At 54.0% G+C, this 19,880-nt stretch overlaps 1 protein-coding gene across 1 annotated transcript in view; it reads left to right on the forward strand.

Moving 5' to 3' along the window:
- Cspg4 (chondroitin sulfate proteoglycan 4) overlaps window positions 1-18,036 on the forward strand; it is a 39,123-nt gene extending 21,087 nt beyond the window's left edge. The window contains exons 3-10 of the mRNA XM_036192985.1: window positions 304-3,843; window positions 5,320-5,802; window positions 6,054-6,230; window positions 8,340-8,538; window positions 8,646-8,780; window positions 8,884-9,050; window positions 12,920-13,103; window positions 13,397-18,036. Coding sequence (XP_036048878.1) covers window positions 304-3,843; window positions 5,320-5,802; window positions 6,054-6,230; window positions 8,340-8,538; window positions 8,646-8,780; window positions 8,884-9,050; window positions 12,920-13,103; window positions 13,397-15,231 — 6,720 coding nt within the window. The 3' untranslated portion in view covers window positions 15,232-18,036. The remainder of the gene's footprint in view (window positions 1-303; window positions 3,844-5,319; window positions 5,803-6,053; window positions 6,231-8,339; window positions 8,539-8,645; window positions 8,781-8,883; window positions 9,051-12,919; window positions 13,104-13,396) is intronic.
- Window positions 18,037-19,880: the final 1,844 nt, after the last annotated feature.

Raw genomic sequence — 19,880 nt, forward strand, 5'->3', positions numbered from 1 at the left:
GCACCACTCACCCAAGGAAAGAGAGGAAGAATGAGATTGTGGGAGATGCTGCTTCAGGAGAGAGCCTGGCTTTGTGTAAATCCCTAACTGAGATCAGGGGTTGACACAAGTCACACGGTGACCTTGACTCTACCCCGTTCGCTTTGGTCAGTACTTAGAGACAGGTGAAGAGGTAAGAGTGACATCTTGAAAGCCTTAGTCCTGGCCCCACTTGGCAGGGGGCTCAGGGTGGGAGACCCACTGTGCTTTTGTGGGTTAGAAACGCCACCCACTCCCACCCCTCATCTCCCTGTCTCTCTTCAGGTCAGACTTGTCCTGGGCCAAAAGGAGCTGATGCTGCAGACCCCAGCAGACATAGTGATGAGCGACGCTGCCCCCCACACGGTAGTGCTTACTGTCTCCAACAACTGGGCTGTGCTGTCTGTTGACGGGGTCCTAAACACCTCTGCCCCAATCCCAAAAGCCCACCTGGAGGCCACCTATGGACTCTTTGTGGGGTCCTCTGGAAGCCTCGACCTGCCTTATCTGAAGGGCATCAGCCGACCCCTGAGGGGCTGCCTCCATTCAGCCATTCTCAATGGCCGCAACCTCCTCCGTCCATTGACGTCTGATGTTCTGGAGGGTTGTGCTGAAGAATTCTCTGCTGGTGACGACATGGGCCTGGGCTTCTCTGGACCCCACTCACTGGCTGCCTTCCCTGCCTGGAGTACTCAGGAGGAAGGCACCCTGGAGTTTACACTCACTACTCGGAGTCAGCAAGCACCCCTGGCCTTCCAAGCAGGGGACCAACGTGGCAACTTTATCTACGTGGACATATTTGAGGGCCATTTGCGGGCCGTGGTTGAAAAGGGCCAAGGCACCATGCTGCTTCGTAACAGCGTGCCTGTGGCTGATGGGCAGCCCCATGAGGTCAGTGTGCACATAGATGCTCATCGGCTGGAGATCTCTGTGGACCAGTACCCGACGCGTACTTTCAACCGCGGGGTCCTCAGCTACCTGGAACCACGTGGCAGTCTCCTCCTTGGAGGGCTGGACACAGAGGCCTCTCGCCACCTCCAAGAACACCGTCTAGGCCTGGCACCAGGGGCTGTCAATATCTCCCTGGTAGGCTGCATAGAAGACTTCAGTATTAACGGCAGGAGGCAGGGCCTCCGGGATGCCTGGCTGACCCGTGACATGGCAGCAGGCTGCAAGCCTGAGGAAGATGAATATGAAGAGGAGGCCTATGGCCCATATGAGACTTTCTCCACCCTGGCACCGGAAGCCTGGCCAGGCATGGAACTGCCAGAGCCTTGTATTCCTGAGCCTGGGCTGCCTCCTGTCTTTGCAAACTTCACCCAGCTGCTTACCATCAGCCCACTGGTGGTGGCCGAGGGTGGCACGGCCTGGCTTGAGTGGAGGCACGTGCAGCCCACACTGGACCTGACAGAGGCAGAGCTTCGCAAGTCCCAGGTGCTGTTCAGTGTGAGCCAGGGCGCACGCCATGGCGAGCTGGAGCTAGACATCCCAGGAGCCCAGACCCGGAAAATGTTCACTCTATTGGATGTGGTGAACCGTAAGGCCCGCTTTGTTCACGATGGCTCTGAGGACACCTCTGACCAGCTCATGCTGGAGGTGTCGGTGACTGCTCGGGCACCTGTCCCCTCCTGTCTTCGAAGAGGCCAAATTTACATTCTGCCCATCCAGGTCAACCCTGTCAATGACCCGCCCCGTATCATCTTCCCGCACGGCAGCCTCATGGTGATCCTGGAACACACACAGAAACCTCTGGGACCTGAGATTTTCCAAGCCTATGACCCAGACTCTGCCTGCGAGGGTCTCACCATCCAGCTCCTTGGTGCCTCCACTGCTGTCCCCGTGGAACACCGAGACCAGCCTGGAGAGGCAGCAACTGAGTTTTCCTGTCGGGAACTGGAGGCAGGCAACATAGTCTACGTGCACCGTGGTGGGCCTGCACAGGACCTGACGTTCCGGGTCAGTGATGGGATGCAGGCCAGTGCTCCAGCCACACTGAAGGTAGTGGCTGTCCGGCCAGCCATACAGATCCTCCACAACACGGGGCTGCACCTGGCCCAGGGCTCGGCTGCACCCATCCTGCCTGCCAACCTGTCAGTAGAAACGAATGCCGTAGGACAGGATGTGAGTGTGCTGTTCCGCGTCACTGGAGCCCTGCAGTTTGGGGAGCTGCAGAAGCAGGGGGCAGGAGGGGTGGAGGGTACTGAGTGGTGGGAGACGCTGGCCTTCCACCAGCGCGATGTAGAGCAAGGCCGAGTGAGGTACCTGAGCACTGATCCGCAACACCACACCCAAGACACAGTGGAGGACCTGACCTTGGAGGTACAAGTGGGTCAGGAGACACTGAGCAATCTGTCTTTCCCAGTGACCATCCAGAGAGCCAAAGTATGGATGCTGCGGCTTGAGCCTCTGCATACTCAGAACCCCCATCAGGAGACCCTCACCCCAGCCCACCTCGAGGCTTCCCTGGAGGGGGAGGTAGGCCCAAACCCTCATACCTTCCACTATGAGTTGGTTCAGGCCCCCCGGAAAGGCAACCTGCAACTCCAGGGTACAAGGCTGTCAGACGGCCAGAGCTTTAGCCAGAGCGACCTGCAGGCTGGTCGTGTAACCTACAGGGCCACAATGCGGACCTCTGAGGCGGCTGACGACTCCTTCCGTTTTCGCGTCACATCTCCCCCACATTTCTCCCCCCTCTATACTTTTCCCATCCACATTGGTGGTGACCCAAATGCTCCTGTTCTCACTAACGTCCTTCTCATGGTACCCGAGGGAGGAGAGGGAGTCCTGTCTGCTGACCACCTCTTTGTCAAGAGTCTCAACAGTGCCAGCTATCTCTATGAGGTTATGGAGCAGCCCCACCATGGCAGGCTGGCTTGGAAAGAACCAAAGGGTAAGACTACCCCGGTGACATCCTTCACCAATGAGGACCTACTGCATGGCCGGCTGGTCTACCAGCACGATGACTCTGAGACCATAGAGGATGACATCCCATTTGTGGCCACACGCCAGGGCGAGGGCAGTGGTGACATGGCCTGGGAGGAGGTCCGTGGTGTCTTCCGAGTGGCCATCCAGCCTGTGAATGATCATGCCCCTGTGCAGACCATCAGCCGTGTCTTCCATGTGGCCCGGGGTGGACAGCGGCTGCTGACCACAGACGACGTGGCTTTCAGCGATGCCGACTCGGGCTTCACCGATGCTCAGCTAGTGTTGACCCGCAAGGACCTCCTCTTTGGCAGCATCGTGGCTATGGAGGAACCCACACGGCCCATCTACCGCTTCACCCAGGAGGATCTCAGGAAGAAGCAGGTCCTGTTTGTGCATTCCGGGGCTGACCACGGCTGGCTCCAGCTGCAGGTGTCTGATGGGCAACACCAGGCCACTGCCATGCTGGAGGTGCAGGCGTCAGAACCCTATCTTCATGTAGTCAATGGCTCCGGTCTTGTGGTTCCTCAAGGAGGCCAGGGCACCATTGACACAGCTGTGCTCCACCTCAACACCAACCTGGATATCCGAAGTGGAAATGAGATTCACTACCAAGTGACGGCTGGCCCTCACTGGGGACAGCTGCTCCGGGACGGCCAGTCAGTCACCTCCTTCACCCAGCAGGACTTGCTGGATGGAGCCATTCTCTACAGTCATAACGGCAGCCTCAGCCCCCACGACACCCTGGCCCTTGCGGTGGCAGCGGGGCCAGTGCACACCAACACCATCCTACAAGTAACCATTGCCCTAGAGGGTCCCCTGGCCCCACTACAGCTGCTTCAGCACAAAAAGATCTACGTCTTCCAGGGGGAAGCAGCAGAGATTAGAAGGGACCAGCTAGAGGTAAGGAGCAAGGAGATGAGTGTGGCCACAGGCCAAGCAGAGGGGCACTTCCACAAAGGGGGTGTTGCCATGGCGACGCAGGGCTTAGGAGTGTTATGTCGCTTCAGTATCACCTATATGTGCTCCTAGGGAATCTGTTATATGTACATCCACCTGTAAGTTGTACGCACCTCCAGGTGCCACATACACATGTGTCCTTGTTCTGGCCAACCACGTAAAATCTGGGCTCCCGTCAGACCCACAGAATCTCTGAAGTAGAGCCTACGCATATGTATTCTGTTAAGTTCCCTGGGAGGTTACCATGGGCGGTGAGCTTTGAGGAGTACTGCGCCTCAGCTCCCCAGGCCTTCGGCTCTTTTCCCAGACCCCATTCGGGGACTGTGAGTGTCTAGGAAGTGTTTAGTCACTCGGGGAGGTCACAGTATAACACTGACCAGCAGGCTCACGGCCTGGTTGTGAAACTCAGCCTTTCAAATCTTGACACCCTTCTGGCTGAGTGTTTGAACTTTGAGAAAGACTACAACTAAACATGCCCATATTGGAGGAGGTAGCGTATGAACCAAGCTGTGGTGACACACACCTTGAATCCCAGCACTTGAGAGGCAAAGGCAGGCAGATCTGTGAGTTCAAGGCCAACCTGGTCTATTCAGTAAGTTCCAGGCCAGCCAAGGCTCAAATGAAGGCGGGGGTCGGGGTGGGGGTATAGAGTATGGACAGCAAAAACCAGGGGTGGTGTTCCCGGCAGAAGGGATGTGCTCTGCAAAGGCACAGAGTCAGAAGTGTAAATCTGAGGGTGGCACTTAGGCATTTTATGTGGCTAGATCAGGCATTGAGGGAGCACTCAGGCACCTTTGGGCTAGACCTAGCTCCCGCAAACTGCTTAAAACCTGGAGTCTGGGAGCCTGTGCTTCTAGAAATGGTGGGGGTGCCCTCTAGTGGTACACAGTGGCGGCAATAACAGGATTGGTGGCTGAAGGTCCTAGGCAAATCCACCTAACACAGGCCTGAGCAGAGCCCCAGCAGAGGAGTGCCCGCGCGCGCGCGCGCGCGCGCGCGCGCGCGCGTGTGTGTGTGTGTGTGTGTGTGTGTGTGTGTGTGTGTGTGTGTGTCTGTGTGTCTGTGTGTCTGTGTGTCTGTGTGTGTGTCTGTCTGTGTCTGTGTCTCTGTGTCTCTGTGTGTGTGCATGTGTCTCTGAGTCTGTGTGTCTATGTGTGTGTGTCTGTGTGTGTATGTGTGTCTGTATGTGTGTGTGTGAACTTGGTCACTGTGTGATAACATTATGCCTTTGATACTCAATCTGGTGGTGACCCCTCTGACCAGCCATGAGTCTGGATGTTTTGTGTGTCCACCCAAATGCATGTGAGCAGCAATATCCTGGCAGGATGAGCAGCAGCATGTGGAGCCCAAGCCTGTTCTGCCAGCTGAGATCCACAACAGCCTGTGACCCTGTATGTCTCCACGGTCTCTGTTGACCAGGTAGCCCAGGAAGCAGTGCTCCCTGCAGACATCATGTTCTCGCTGAGGAGCCCCCCAAGCGCCGGCCACCTGGTGATGGTGTCCCACGGTGCTTCAGCAGATGAGCCGCCCAGCTTGGACCCTGTGCAGAGCTTCTCCCAGGAGGCAGTGAATACGGGCAGGGTTCTCTACCTGCACTCTCGCCCTGGAGCCTGGAGGGACTCCTTCTCCCTGGATGTGGCCTCAGGCCTGGGTGATCCTCTGGAGGGCATCTTCGTGGAGCTGGAAGTACTGCCCACTGTCATCCCTCTGGAAGTGCAAAACTTCAGCGTTCCCGAGGGCGGCACCCAAACTCTGGCCCCTCCACTGCTCCGAATCACTGGACCTTACTTCCCCACACTGCCAGGCCTCCTCCTACAGGTGCTAGAACCACCCCAGCATGGGGCTCTGCAGAAGGAGGACCAGCCTCGAGATGGGAGCCTCAGCACCTTCTCCTGGAGAGAGGTATGGCTGCTCCAGAGACCCCAGGGCCACAGCACAGGCCTGGTTGCTGGCACTGCTTTATGCTTCATTTCCTGTCTCCCTCTGGGAGCTGGAAACCATTGCCCCCTGACTTCTCGCCTGTAGAAATGGGTTCTGAAGGGATCTGTCTTCTCCTGTGTCCAACAACAGAACGTTAAGGGTGCTGGTCCCGAGATCCCTGGTAAGTCTTGGGCTAGCTGAAGCCGGACAACCAACCCTGGGTCTGATTACAGGTAGAAGAGCAGCTGATCCGCTATGTGCACGATGGAAGTGAGACACTGACAGACAGCTTTGTCCTGGTGGCTAATGCCTCAGAGATGGATCGCCAGAGCCAACCCATGGCCTTCACCATCACCATCCTGCCGGTTAATGATCAACCGCCTGTCCTCACCACAAACACAGGCCTGCAGGTGAGTTCACTCCTGGGACCACGCCGTCTCTGCTTCTGGAAAGAGACTGGGGTCCCTTACTTCTCCCCTTCTCTCAGGCTTAGTTTCATCCTCTGTAATAGGGTTCACTGCCAGGGCTAGAGAGATGTCTTAGAAGTTAAGAGCACAGACTGCTCTTCCAGAGGTCCTGAATTCAATTCCCAGCAACCACATGGTGGCTCACAACCATCTGTAATGAGCTCTGGTGCCCTCTTCTGGCCTGCAGGCATACATGCAGACAGAACACTATATATATTAAACAAATAAAGCTTTTAAAAGAAAAAGGGGGGGTTGCTGCCACATACCAGGTTATTGGAAGGAGAGAATGTGATATTGCCTTGAAAACAACACAGGCATGAGGTTTTGCTACTGGGCACTTATAAATACAGTGCACAGTCTTGTTTTCAAAAGGCCATGCTTGGCCTTGCTGTTCCCTAGACTCACCTATAGCAGAAGCTTCCCCTCATGCCTCAGACCCAAAACACCTGATAAAATTTCTTATAAGCTCTGTATGATGAGCTGCAGGTGGAGGCTCAAGTGCCACCACAATTAAAGACCACGGCAAGACTTGCCAAGCTTCTCTCCCTCATAGGCTGTGGAGCAGAGGTACCCCCTGTTCTATAAAAATGGAAGCTGACGTCCAGACAAGGACAGCACTCCATGACCACAGGATGCAGCTTGGCAGGCCCACCTAGAACAATAGAGGTTGGATTAGGCTTTGGATGACAGCGTCTAGAGCAGTGGTTCCCAACCTGGGGTCTCAACCCCTTGGGGTTGAAGGACCCTTTCACAGGGGTCACCTAAGACCATTGGAAAACACAGATATTTACATCATGAATCCTAACCATAGGGAAGTTACCATTACGAAGCAGCAATGAAAAGAATTTTATGGTTGGGAGGGGCGCCACCACAACGTGAAGAACTGTATTAGAAAGGTTGAGAACCCCTGCTCTAGAGCATAGACCACCATCAGGAGTAGCATTTGGATTAGCTGTAGAAGAGAGGTGACTTTGGCTATTTCTGACATGGGGTCTGAGTCTTTTGTGGTTGTCTGTGGAGAGGTGGTATAATGTTGCCTGTGGGAAGCGGCTAAAGGATGCGCTGGTCTAGATAACTAAGGGTTGTCTAACCCAGATTGGAAATGTTGTGTGGCAAATTGGCCGCCAGATGGCAATATCCACCCACGTTAGCTCCCTGGAGCCCTACAGTGAAACTTTCTCTTACTGGTACTCGAGGAGGGAGGAGCTCATGGATGCTAGGATGTTTTCTGATATGGGGACCCCTACCCAGAATGGCCCCGGTGACTGGCCCTGTGCCACATGGAAGAGGGCCCAAGAAGAGGCTCTTGCCCTGCTTGGGAAGGTAGCCTCCGGGGCCTCCCCTGAATTCTGCACGGGTAGGTTCCTTCCTCGGGAAGGAAATTCTCAGCTCTCCTCTCTGCTCTCCACCTCCCTCCCAGTCTTCAGCTGGTAGGAGAGCCTATTTCTATGTACCCTTCACTGGCCAACCCTACTGCCTCCGCCCTGTGCCCACCCCTGCCAGGTGGTGCCTGCCATGCAGGAGGGAACAGAGGTCCCTGCCCACCAGTGAGATACAGATGGTCAGGGATGGGGTCTCTGGGAAGTAAGAACTCTGTACGGGTCAATCAAACAGGAGCATTTCTAGGCAGGGAGTTGTGAACTGGCTTTGAGGTACAATTAAGATTTGGACAAGCTGGGCGGTAGTGGCGCACGCCTGTAATCCCAGCACTCAGGAGGCAGAGGCAGATGGCTCTCTGTGAGTTCAAGGCCAGCTTGGGCTACAGAGTGAGATCCAGAAAAGGCGCAAAGCTACACAGAGAAATCTTGTCTCAAAAAAAAAAAAAAAAAAAAAAAAAAAGATTAGGACAGGTGGAGGAGGAGGAACGGGGGCTGAGGTGACTGAGAAGGAGAATGGGATGGGAGGCCCTTTTTGTGGTAGAGCCCAGAATGACGTAGGTATCTACGGCAGCTAAGTAGAGCAGGGTGGAGCCCTGGTGGCAGTTCCAGGGCCAGGAAGAAGGGGGGTGGGGGGCACAATGTGGACAGAACTTTCACATGCCTGTGTCCCCAGATCTGGGAAGGGGCCACTGTGCCTATCCCTCCTGAAGCCCTCAGGGGCACAGACAATGACTCGGGGCCGGAAGACCTGGTCTACACCATCCAGCAACCCAGCAATGGACAGATAGCGCTGAGGGCAGCCCCAGAAACAGAGGTCCACCACTTCACGCAGGCCCAGCTGGACAGCGGACTTGTGCTGTTCTCGCACAGAGGTGGGTGCTGAGTGTGTTTTTCATCCCCCCCCCCCACCCCCCCCCCCTGGAAGGTACCCTGGGAGCTCTTGGGCCAGCAGGATCCAGATCCACCCCCTTGTGCTCAGGAGCCCTGGAAGGAGGCTTCCACTTCGACCTCTCGGATGGTGCCCACAAGTCTCCTGGACATTTCTTCCGAGTGGTGGCCCAGAAGCAGGTGCTTCTCTCGTTGGAGGGCAGCCGGAAGTTGACTGTCTGTCCAGGTAGGTCTGCATGCTGAGTAGCTGGGGCAGAATTGAGGGCAGCACAACAAGACCCTGGCCTTGGCTCCTAGCAAAAGCTGACGGGCTGCTTTGTGCTTTTCAGAGTCTGTGCAATCACTCAGCAGCCAGAGCCTGAGAGCCAGTTCCAGCACAGACACTGACCCCCGCCAACTGCTGTACCGGGTGGTAAGAGGCCCCCAGCTTGGCCGACTCTTCCATGCCCAGCAAGGCAGTGCAGAGGAGGCCTTGGTGAACTTCACCCAGGCTGAGGTAAGGGCCTCACTCCTCAGCCAAGACACAGACCCCCAACTTACCTCAGGTGGCTGCCAGCCAGAGCACATACATCACTGGCAGCTGAGCTTTTCTGGACCCTGCCCTAGTTCAGGGTTAAGCCTCCAGAAGGAAGCTTCAGCTGGATTCTAGACACTAAAAAAGGCCACAGTAAGGAAGAGCAGTGGTACTCCAGCAGCTGGTGCTGGGCCGAGCTTGCTTCAGTGGGACAGAGTTCGGGATAGAGTTGAGCTCGGGGCTCAGGGCAGGTGCCAGAGAGGAACAGAGCAAGCTGGGAGCAGATGAGTCACAGGCAGAGTGGGCCAAGCTGAAGGACACTGTTATCCACTCTTTAGAGCAGAGTTCCTAGGTCACACAAGGGCCACCAATCAAAATTATAATTCCCAGCCTCAAGTAGAGGCTGACTGAGGTGCTGATAGGTCAGGGCTGTGTCTGTGCTAACCAGTGGGGGCCAGCAGTCATCACTCACCGGGGTCTAAGGCACTGTGAGCAGCTCCTCCGGGCCACGGTGGAGGACAGGCTCTTCTGGGCAAACAACACACTTGGTGCTCCCACCTAGAGGCCATGTGGGCTCATGAAACTCGGGCGTGGTCCTGATTATTTCTGTATGAGCAGGATCCAAGAGGACACGGCTGACCCTGCCCCTCCGTCTGCAGCCTTGTGCTGCTCCAACAACTTTCCAGAGGGGCTCACCCTGGCCCTTGAAAATGGCAGGACCCACCCCCAGAACTCTTTCCAGCACCCCTTCTTCTCAGAAGCCTCCTGGGCCCCACAAGTTCCTCTCCGCCCCTTCAGGTTGTGTGCTCCCCCTGAGAAGGAACTAGGTGGAGGAGCTGGCAGAGAGAAAGCAACTCCCACCCAGCCGGCAGCTCCAAGGAGGAGGAGACACTTTAGCTAGGGGTGAAGAAAGATTCTCGGGTCTGTCACGTCATTTACGAGGAGGCTTGTGTTCTCTCTTCTCCTGGGCCCTGGCATCTACCATAACCCCTTTCCACCGGCTCCCCACAGCACACTCGGCCAGAGGCTAGGGCAGCTGTGTGCCCTAAGTCACTGGGAGCCTTGTCATCAGAGACCAGGAAAGAGGAGAATAGGACGAGGCCACAAGTGCCCCTCCCCCACCAGCAGTTTCCCCTCCCTCCCCCCCACCCCCACCCCCACACGCTCCAGCAACATCGAAGGACCAGACTGAATGGCCACCAGGGGGCCAGACTGGCAGTGCCACCCAAGGAGGCGGGAAAGAGGCTACGTGGCACAGGCACCCTCCTCCACTGAAGAAGGCCGGCAGTGGTTTGACAGTGCCATTGCCCTTCAAGACTCTGGGCTCACCAGGGCAGGGCTCAATTTGCAGACAAGGATATTGTTGGGAGCCAGGTGACTATGCAGGGCACATGGCTAGTAAGAAGCCAAACCAAGACTAAGCCTTCTGACTGCTCACCCCAGTTCCCTTTGCCTGAGAACATGGTTTCCCACAGCTGGGGAGATCCCTACACACCTGGCCTGAGTCTGCCCTGGTCTCATCCAGGCATTCTCCTACAAGAGCACTGATAGGCAAGCGTCACATTGATCTCCACAGCCCCTTGTGGGAGGTCTCCATTTCCTACCATGCCCACCATCAGCCCGGGCCAGAGGTTTCAACTGGCAGTCTTCAGTCCTTTAGGACACATCTGGCCCGCAGATGTGTTTTATTTGAATACACATTACATTTAATGTTTTAACATTAGTTGTCAATCAGCATTGAAGCCTTAGGAAATTTTGCACAAACCTGATGCCCCAATTCTTCAAAGGCCTGTGTCCCTTCTTGTAGCAAAACCCTGAGGAAGAGCCCTTTTCTTAACACAGGTCTGCTCCCAGTGTGGACAGCATGGCCCCACTGCGATCCTCTGGGATTCTCAGACCGCTTGCTCACAGCTACCCTACTCGGTCTCCATTTTAATATTACACAACTCCTGTTTTGCCGAAAGCAAAATCTTTCTGTGTCTCCTAAAAGAGGAAAAACAAAGATAAAGCATAAGGATATGTCTTGATTAGAGGGTAGAGGAAACAGATTTCTTTATAGAAACAAAGAATAGTACTTGGTGTTCAGCATACATGAGGCCCTACAACAATTGGTGCTGCTGTCAGTGTGACAGGGAGTAGAGGACTCACAGATAACAGGGTCATGATGGAGTCGTTGTGGTCAGATAGTGAGCAACTGCGCATTGGACCAGGAGTGAGCTTAGATGCTGAGTCTGGCACAGTGGCATATACCAGCTACTCAGGAGGCTGAGGCAGGAGAATCACTTGAGCCCAGGAGGTCAAGGCCAGCCTGAGCAACATAGTGAGACCCTGGTTCAAAAGAAAAACAGGCCGGGCAGTGGTGGCACACGCCTTTAATCCCAGCACTCGGGAGGCAGAGCCAGGGGAATCTCTGTGAGTTCGAGGCCAGCCTGGTCTACCAAGTGAGTTCCAGGAAAGGCGCAAAGCTACACAGAGAAACCCTGTCTCAGAAAACCAAAAAAAAAAAAGAATTTAAAAGAAAGAAGGAAGGAAGGAAGAAGGGGAGGGGAGGGAAGGGAAGGGAAGGAAACTCTGTGTTAGGACTCTGGAGAGGCTAAAGACAGAGGCCTGGGGTGGGGCACAAGAGAGGAAACTTGCAGTAACCCAGGCAGGACCTGGGTAGCAAGGGAGGGAAGAGCCAAGGAGGTCTCTGGGGTTTCCCCTGAGTCATTCACCAGCAGAGCTGCTGTCATGGTGATGGAGTCTCAGGAGGTGAGGCCACTGGAGCACATCTGGGCCTAGGGAGCTTGAAATCTCTGTGGAGCAAAAGACACAGGTGGAAATCTGAGACTGGGGTACCAGTGAGAGCAAGAGTACCCTGGAGATCATGATAAGGGCTATTTGAGGCCCTGAGACTGCATGAGTATGTAAGACAGAGACCATGCCACAAGAGCAGGACCAACAGAGTCTGTGAGATATGAGGACACCCAAAGCAGGACATCACATCCCAGAAGCTTCCTTATGTCAAGTGATGCTCAGCAGTCACTGAGACCTGAGACCCAACCCTTAGTACCCGTCAAGAGAATGGATTTGGTGACATCATGGGGACAAAATCCCCAGTGGGGTGGGCTGAGGGTGTGTGGAGATTATTCTTGGGGAATTTTGCTGCAAAGAAAAACAATGAAAAGGGGGAGGTAGCAAATGCCAGCAGAAAATGTGAACTGAGGTGTGGGGATGTAGCTCGGTTGGAAGAGTGCCTGCCTAGAACACAGGAAGCCCTGGGTTCAGTCATCAGCCACCACATAAAACTGGCATTTTAACAAGTTCCAGGACAGACTAGGATGCATGAAACCCTCTTTCAAGAACAACAACAACAACAACAAAAAAGTCAATTCAAGAGTAGTTTTCTTTAAGATGAAAGAAAAAAGTACTTGGTTGTCTAGCAAGGAAAAAGAGGATCTATTTGCGGGGAAAGCTGGCGTAAGAGGAGACAGAATAGAAGTGGTGTCTGCAGGAATCAAGGAGGGTGGAAGCCATTGCAAAGGAGGCAGGACACACACACACACACACACACACACACACACACACACACACACACTCCCCGCCCCCACACGCTCTAAGTGGAAACTAGCTAGAGCTGGGGCTGAAACTTAAGCTTCTGGCTCCAGAGCCCAGCTCCACCCTGCCACATTACCGCCTAATGGCGACCCCTTGAACCAATGAGGTAGAGAGCAGGCTACACAGAGGGACCCATGTTCAACCAGAACTCAGAGTAAGGCTGAGCACTGGGATATTGGGGAGGTTCTGCCAGCCTGATCGGAAGCTTCCAGAGTGAGCCTACCCACCACACCCAACCATAATGTCTCCCCCAGGTGAATGGTAGGAGTATTCTATACGAGCATGAGATGTCTCCTGAGCCCTTCTGGGAAGCCCATGACACCATTGGTCTCCTGCTGTCCTCACCACCTGCCAGAGATGTGGCTGCCACCCTTGCTGTGATTGTGTCCTTTGATGCTGCCTGTCCCCAGCGCCCCAGCCGCCTCTGGAGAAACAAAGGTGAATAGCATGATGGGATGGCAAGGGTGAGGATGCAGAGGAATGCCTCAAACAGAGGGAGGGATAACAGCTTCTGTCCTCTTCCCAGGACCTAGCAAGTTACGGGGATGGTGTGTGGGGAACACTGACATCAGAAGAAGGCACAGTCCTTGTTCTCCCAAGACCATGAGCCCCATCCTGGAGTTACTGGTCTAAGGGAGAGAGAGGCAGACTTGCCCTGGGGTCTTCTTTCTGAGGGTTCATGGCTCTTCCTCCAGTGGACTGGACCTTCATAGCCTATGTTTCACCCCCAGGTCTCTGGGTGCCTGAGGGCCAGCGGGCCAAGATCACCGTGGCGTCCCTTGATGCCTCCAACCTCCTAGCCAGTGTTCCAGCCTCTCAGCGCACTCGGCACGATGTGCTCTTCCAGGTCACACACTTCCCCACCCGGGGCCAGTTGTTGGTGTCCGAGGAGCCACTCCACGCCGGGAGGCCCCACTTCCTGCAATCTGAGCTGGCTGCAGGACAGCTGGTATATGCCCATGGTGGTGGGGGCACCCAGCAGGATGGCTTCCGCTTCCGTGCCCACCTCCAGGGGCCAACGGGAGCTTCTGTGGCAGGACCCCAGACCTCTGAGGCCTTTGCCATCACCGTGCGGGATGTGAATGAGCGGCCCCCTCAGCCACAGGCCTCCATTCCACTCCGTGTCACCAGGGGCTCACGAGCCCCTGTCTCTCGAGCCCAGCTGAGTGTAGTAGACCCAGACTCAGCTCCAGGGGAGATTGAGTATGAAGTACAGCGGGCACCCCACAATGGCTTCCTGAGCCTCGTTGGGGACAACACAGGGCCTGTGACCCACTTCACACAGGCTGACGTGGATGCAGGGCGGCTGGCCTTCGTGGCAAACGGGAGCAGTGTGGCCGGCATCTTCCAGTTGAGCATGTCTGATGGAGCCAGCCCCCCAATACCCATGTCCCTGGCTGTGGATGTCTTGCCATCCACCATTGAGGTGCAGCTGCGAGCACCCCTGGAGGTGCCCCAAGCTTTAGGGCGCTCCTCACTGAGCCGGCAGCAACTCCAGGTGATTTCAGATCGTGAGGAGCCGGACGTAGCATACCGCCTCACTCAGGGGCCCTTGTATGGGCAGCTACTGGTGGGCGGGCAGCCTGCTTCTGCCTTCAGCCAGATGCAGGTGGACCAGGGGGAAGTGGTCTTTGCCTTCACCAACTTCTCCTCCTCTCAAGATTACTTCAAAGTCCTGGCTCTGGCCAGGGGTGTGAATGCATCAGCCACTGTGAATGTCACAGTGCAGGCGCTGCTGCATGTGTGGGCAGGTGGGCCATGGCCTCAGGGTACCACCCTGCGCCTAGACCCCACTGTGCTAGATGCCAGTGAGCTGGCCAACCGCACAGGCAGTATGCCCCACTTCCGACTCCTGGCAGGACCCCGATATGGCCGTCTGGTCCGTGTGTCCCAAGCCCGCACAGAACCTAGGAGCAACCGGCTGGTGGAACATTTCACTCAGCAGGACGTGGAAGAGGGAAGGCTGGCCCTAGAGGTGGGCAGGCCAGAGGGTAGGTCCACTGACCCTGCGGGTGACAGTCTTACTTTGGAGCTGTGGGCAAGGGGTGTCCCACCTGCAGTGGCCTTGTTGGACTTTGCCACCGAACCTTACCATGCAGCCAAATCCTACAGTGTGGCCCTGCTCAGTGTACCCGAGGCTGCTCGGACAGACACAGAGAAACCAGGAAGAAACACACCCACTGGGCAGCCAGGCCCAGCAGCATCCAGTCCCATGCCCACTGTGGCCAGGGGCGGTTTCCTGGGCTTCCTAGAGGCCAACATGTTCAGCGTCATCATCCCTGTGTGCCTGGTCCTCCTGCTCCTGGCCCTCATCTTGCCCCTGCTCTTCTACCTCCGCAAACGCAACAAGACAGGCAAACATGATGTCCAGGTGTTGACCGCCAAACCCCGCAATGGCCTAGCTGGTGACACAGAGACCTTTCGAAAGGTAGAGCCAGGTCAAGCCATCCCACTCACAACTGTGCCTGGCCAGGGGCCCCCACCAGGAGGCCAGCCTGACCCAGAGCTACTGCAATTTTGCCGGACACCCAATCCTGCCCTCAGGAACGGCCAGTACTGGGTGTGAGACCTGGCCTGTGCCCAGATGCTGCCCACCCTCCAGGCCCACTGCTTCTGTACCCTGGTCTGGCCTGAGGATCCCCAGGGCCAAAAAGACCTTGAGATGCCAGGGGTGGAGGGAGCTGGGAGACAGTCTGGAGATCCTGGAGTGGGTGGAGTCAAGAGTTGAAACCTTCCTCTGCTCACTTAGACCTGGAGAACCGCAGGGGCCAAGGTGAGAGGCAGCTAAACTCGGCTCACTGTGGGGAAAACAGGGTAACAGCCTAGATAGGTCACAACTCTGGGTCCTGGGTCTGTGACCTTAGATAAGTCATACCTGACCCAGGCTGCCTAGAAGGTCAGGAGAAGAGAGCACCCTGGGTTTTCCACCCCAGCTCTGGCTATTTGTTGTCTCTGAAGAACAAACTCTCCCTCTCTGGTGTTTTCCTGAAGCTGAATGGGGAGGAATATTAGTCAATAGATTAATATATTCAAGGTGCAAAGTGGGTGGGTTGCTCTGGTTAATTTAAAGCAAGAAAGCTATTTAACATGGTGCTGGGCTAGCCAGGCCTGATGGAGCCCTGGAGTATGTGGGATGGAGAAGGGTCTAAAGCCATTTACCCACAGAGCCCTGTGGTAAGGCACTGAAGCACTGGTGAGCAATCTGCAACGCTTGGACTGGGGCGAAAGCCACTCTGGTGGCCATGATGCCCTCAAGACTAGGGAGCGGGCAAACCGGGGCACTTGATTCCATGGAGCCTTGATAAATGGTGCTTCAGAGGCTCCAGACAGCTGTGCATTGTTTGTGTGTGTGCACTGGGCTTTTATCCATGGCAGCCTCACTCCCCTGGGGCAGGCAGGCCACGTGGCCTAGCTTCATGGGGGTGGGGATGGACAGATCTGGGCAAGCTCTTGAATTTCCACCTCCTGGGGCCTTCCCAAAGTCCTCCACTCTCACCTGTACAGGCAGATGGGCTGTTTGTTGAGATGGGACCAAAGCCCTTACTCTACAGGGAACTTCAGGGAAAATAAAAATAAAAATAAATGCTCCCAGCCGTAGACTTTAGCCTGGGTTTTGGCCTCCACAGCCCTATCCTTCCCTACATCCTTTCCTTGGGGTTGGAACAGCAAAGTGGGGGTGGAGGGAGCTTGGGAATGCCAAAGCTTGGGACACGGTGCACAAAGGAAAGATTTGGGCATGCAGACTTGAATGTGGAACCTTTCACTATCTCCATCCTTCCTCAGGAGGACCAAGGTGCTTCACTAAAAGGACAGGAAGCAGTGCTGGCCCAGGAAAGCTGATGGGCCTGTGCGTGGCCCTAGAGCACACCATTCAGCCAGCAATGGGCCCTAAAATGCCAAGTCTCCAAAAGAAAGGCCATTGTGTGAGTTACAAGGCAGACAGAATCCTCTGGCCCTTCCTAAAAGAGGATGATGCCAGATCGGAAGTAATGGAAACGAAGTCTAGCCCAGGGGATCATCGGGTCCTGAGAATGGGCTGAAGTCATTAGAAAAGAAACACAAAGCTGAACCGGTGTCACCTGCCTGTGAGCCCAGAATTTGGAAAGGGGAAGTAAGGAAATGAGTGCAAAACCATTCTTGGCCACACAGAAAATTCGAGGCTAATCTGGGCGACCTATGATCCTGACAGAGAGAGTGAGATCAAGAAGGAGAAAATAGGTGTCTGACCTCCAGGGGGAATGTAGAATTTCTTAGGGCCCAAGAACAGGCAGGTTAGAGGTGAAGAACTGTAACCAGCCTTTGGCAGCTGACCTGCATCTGGGGACCAGGGGGATATCTTGATGTGTCCCGGCATCTGTAACATTTGAGCCAGGAACCAGGACAGAAGAGGAGCCTCCCCCCCACTCCTCACCATCCTGCCCCCAGACTACCCTGACTCATGGCATGATAACATCTGTTGGGTCCGTGTTGTCGTCCCCCCATCCCACCCCCCAAGAGTCTCTACCCTCAGAGGCTGCAGACAGGAAACTTGGAATCTAGGTGTATCACTGACATAAGGGTCTCCAAAGGAATAGGAGAGACAGGGAGACAGAATCAGGGAGGGTATCAGAGAGCTACACAGCCAAGTAATGGTAGATGAGACCCCTGAAGCCCAGCAAGGCTTCAGTGGTGCCTCACAGAAAAGCACTAACCCCCCAAAGCACTGGCCCCTGGAAGAGGGCCAGGGCCTGTAGCCTGGGAGTTAACTCTGGCCCCCAGAAATACTCTACATCTTAAGCTCCAAATACTATTTTCCTTTTATGAACTTCATGTCTCTGATCCCCAGGTTAGGAAGACCAAACCAAGAGTGTCCCTATACCACACTCACAGCTCTGCCTTGCCACGCCCAGGAAGTCAAGGCTGGATCCTCAGGGCCTTGATATCTGGGGCCAGTCTCCACCCAGAGTAACCAGCTCCCTGAAAGTGTAAGCAGAGATGTAGGTGACAGACCTGCCAGGCGGGATCTGCCCTCATCTCCTATTTCCCCTAGAGGTCTGACAACACCCTCTATTCACACAGCCTGCCCGGCCCTGCCCCCAGACACTGGCGCAGGCTGACACAGCACAGGCTGACTCCCAGCCTGGGCTAGGTGGTGAGCTGGTGCCCAGGCACCGTGCCTGCAACCCTGCTAGGACCTGAGAGATTCTTTCACTACACAGCTGAGCTGAGAACCTAACACAACGGGGCAGTGCTTAACCCTTTCGAATATACTCCTAAAACCTAAGGATGGGGGTTCCATCCCACTCTGCTAAATAACTCAGCAAGAATGGGATACTGGTCAGTGGAAGAATGCAGGGCTGGAAAGATGTCTCAGTGGTTAAGAGCACTGAACGCTCTTCTAAGGGACCAGGTTTTGATTTCTAACACTCACATGGTTGCTCACAACAAACTCACAGTTCTGGGGGATCCACCACCCTCTTTTTGGCTTCTTTGGGCACCAGGCACACACATGGTACACAAACATACATGCAGGCAAAACACCCATACACTTTAAAAAAAAATTAAATCTTTTTTTTTTTTTTTTTTTTTTTCGAGACAGGGTTTCTCTGTGTAGTTTTGTGCCTTTCCTGGAACTCACTTGGTAGTCCAGGGTGGCCTTGAACTCACAGAGATCCGCCTGGCTCTGCCTCCCGAGTGCTGGGATTAAAGGCGTGTACCACCACCGCCCAGCAAAAAATTAAATCTTAACAACAAAACCCCAAAACTTTGCCTAGCATAAGGCCCCAAGTTCAATCTTTAGTAAAACTAAGGGAGAAGAAGGAGGAGGAGGAGGAGGAGGAGGAGGAGGAGGAGGAGGAGGAGGAGGAGGAGGAGGAGGAGGAGAAGAGGAAGAAGAAGAAGAAGAAGAAGAAGAAGAAGAAGAAGAAGAAGAAGAAGAAGAAGAAGAAGAAGAAGAAGAAACACAACTACACTGTAGTTAGTTTTCCTGCCTGGCCCAGTCAGGACAAATCTCTCTTACCCGCCAGTCCCACAGTCGCTCAGACCCAACCAAGAATGCACAAAGAAACTTACATTGTTTACAAACTGTATGGCTGTGGCAGGCTTCTTGTTATCTACTTTTTCTATCTTAAATTAACCCATTTCTGTTAGTCTATACTTTGCCACATGGCTTGTGGCTTACCAGTGTCTTTACATGTTGCTTTTCATGGCGGCGGCTGGCGGTGTCTCTCTCCAGCCTTCTACTTCCCAGAATTCTCTTCTCTCTTGTCCCGCCTATACTTCCTGCCTGGCCACTGGCCAACCAGAATTTTATTTACACAGAGCGATATCCACAGCACTTCCCCTTTTCTTTTTTTTTTTTAAAGGAAGGTTTTAACTTTTACATAGTACAATTACATATAACAAAACAATTATCAAGCAAGAATTATAGTTACAATATTAAAGAAGATATCCTATCTATCTTATATTTATGAGTCTAAGGTTTTATATCTAATGTATCTTTTATCATAACTGAGGAAATTATAACTATCTAGTCTTCAACCACATCAAAGGCCTCAGAAGGATATAATATTACCTGAGAACCGGGAGAAGGATGCAAGCAACTTTCGGGAGTCTTGCAGGGTAGACAGAGACAGCTGGCAGCCTGGACAGTCACCTAATGTTCCTTTGTAAAGTTGGGGCATTTGTCTTCAGCCCACAGGGCTAGAGTCTCTCGATCACTTCTCTCAGTGTCCTGTAGAATGTCTGGCAGTTTCCTCTGCAAAGCAGGAACCTGAAGGACCATTTTGTCAAGCAAAGTTCAGTGGTCACCTTTCTATGGGTCCTGCATGTCCAGTCGATCAAGCAGTCCAGGCAAGAACAGTTTCTTGCCCAAATGGCTATTTTTGCCAAGGTGAAGATAAACTCCATATGAAGTGTCTTCAATGCCCATCCTCCTCTCTGAAGTAAATCAGTGCTGCCAGGAGCAGACATGTCTCACTGTCCAGAAAGTCTAAATTTTTAAAATATTTTAAATGCCATATTCTGTAGACCTTTGAAGTGTTTGAAGATTACCTGTCTATCTGAAATATATCTATGTATACCTAGAAAACTTAACATGACTATAAGTTTAACTATCATAGAAGACTAATTGATCTGTATTTCTTAATTATCCATTACAATCTAAATGAGTTGCATAAACATAACACCTCAAATGAGAGTAGAAATATATATACAGTGTAACAAAATTAACTTTGT

The sequence above is a fragment of the Onychomys torridus genome, chromosome 7, assembly GCF_903995425.1.
Source record: "Onychomys torridus chromosome 7, mOncTor1.1, whole genome shotgun sequence".
Lineage (NCBI taxonomy): Eukaryota > Metazoa > Chordata > Mammalia > Rodentia > Cricetidae > Onychomys > Onychomys torridus.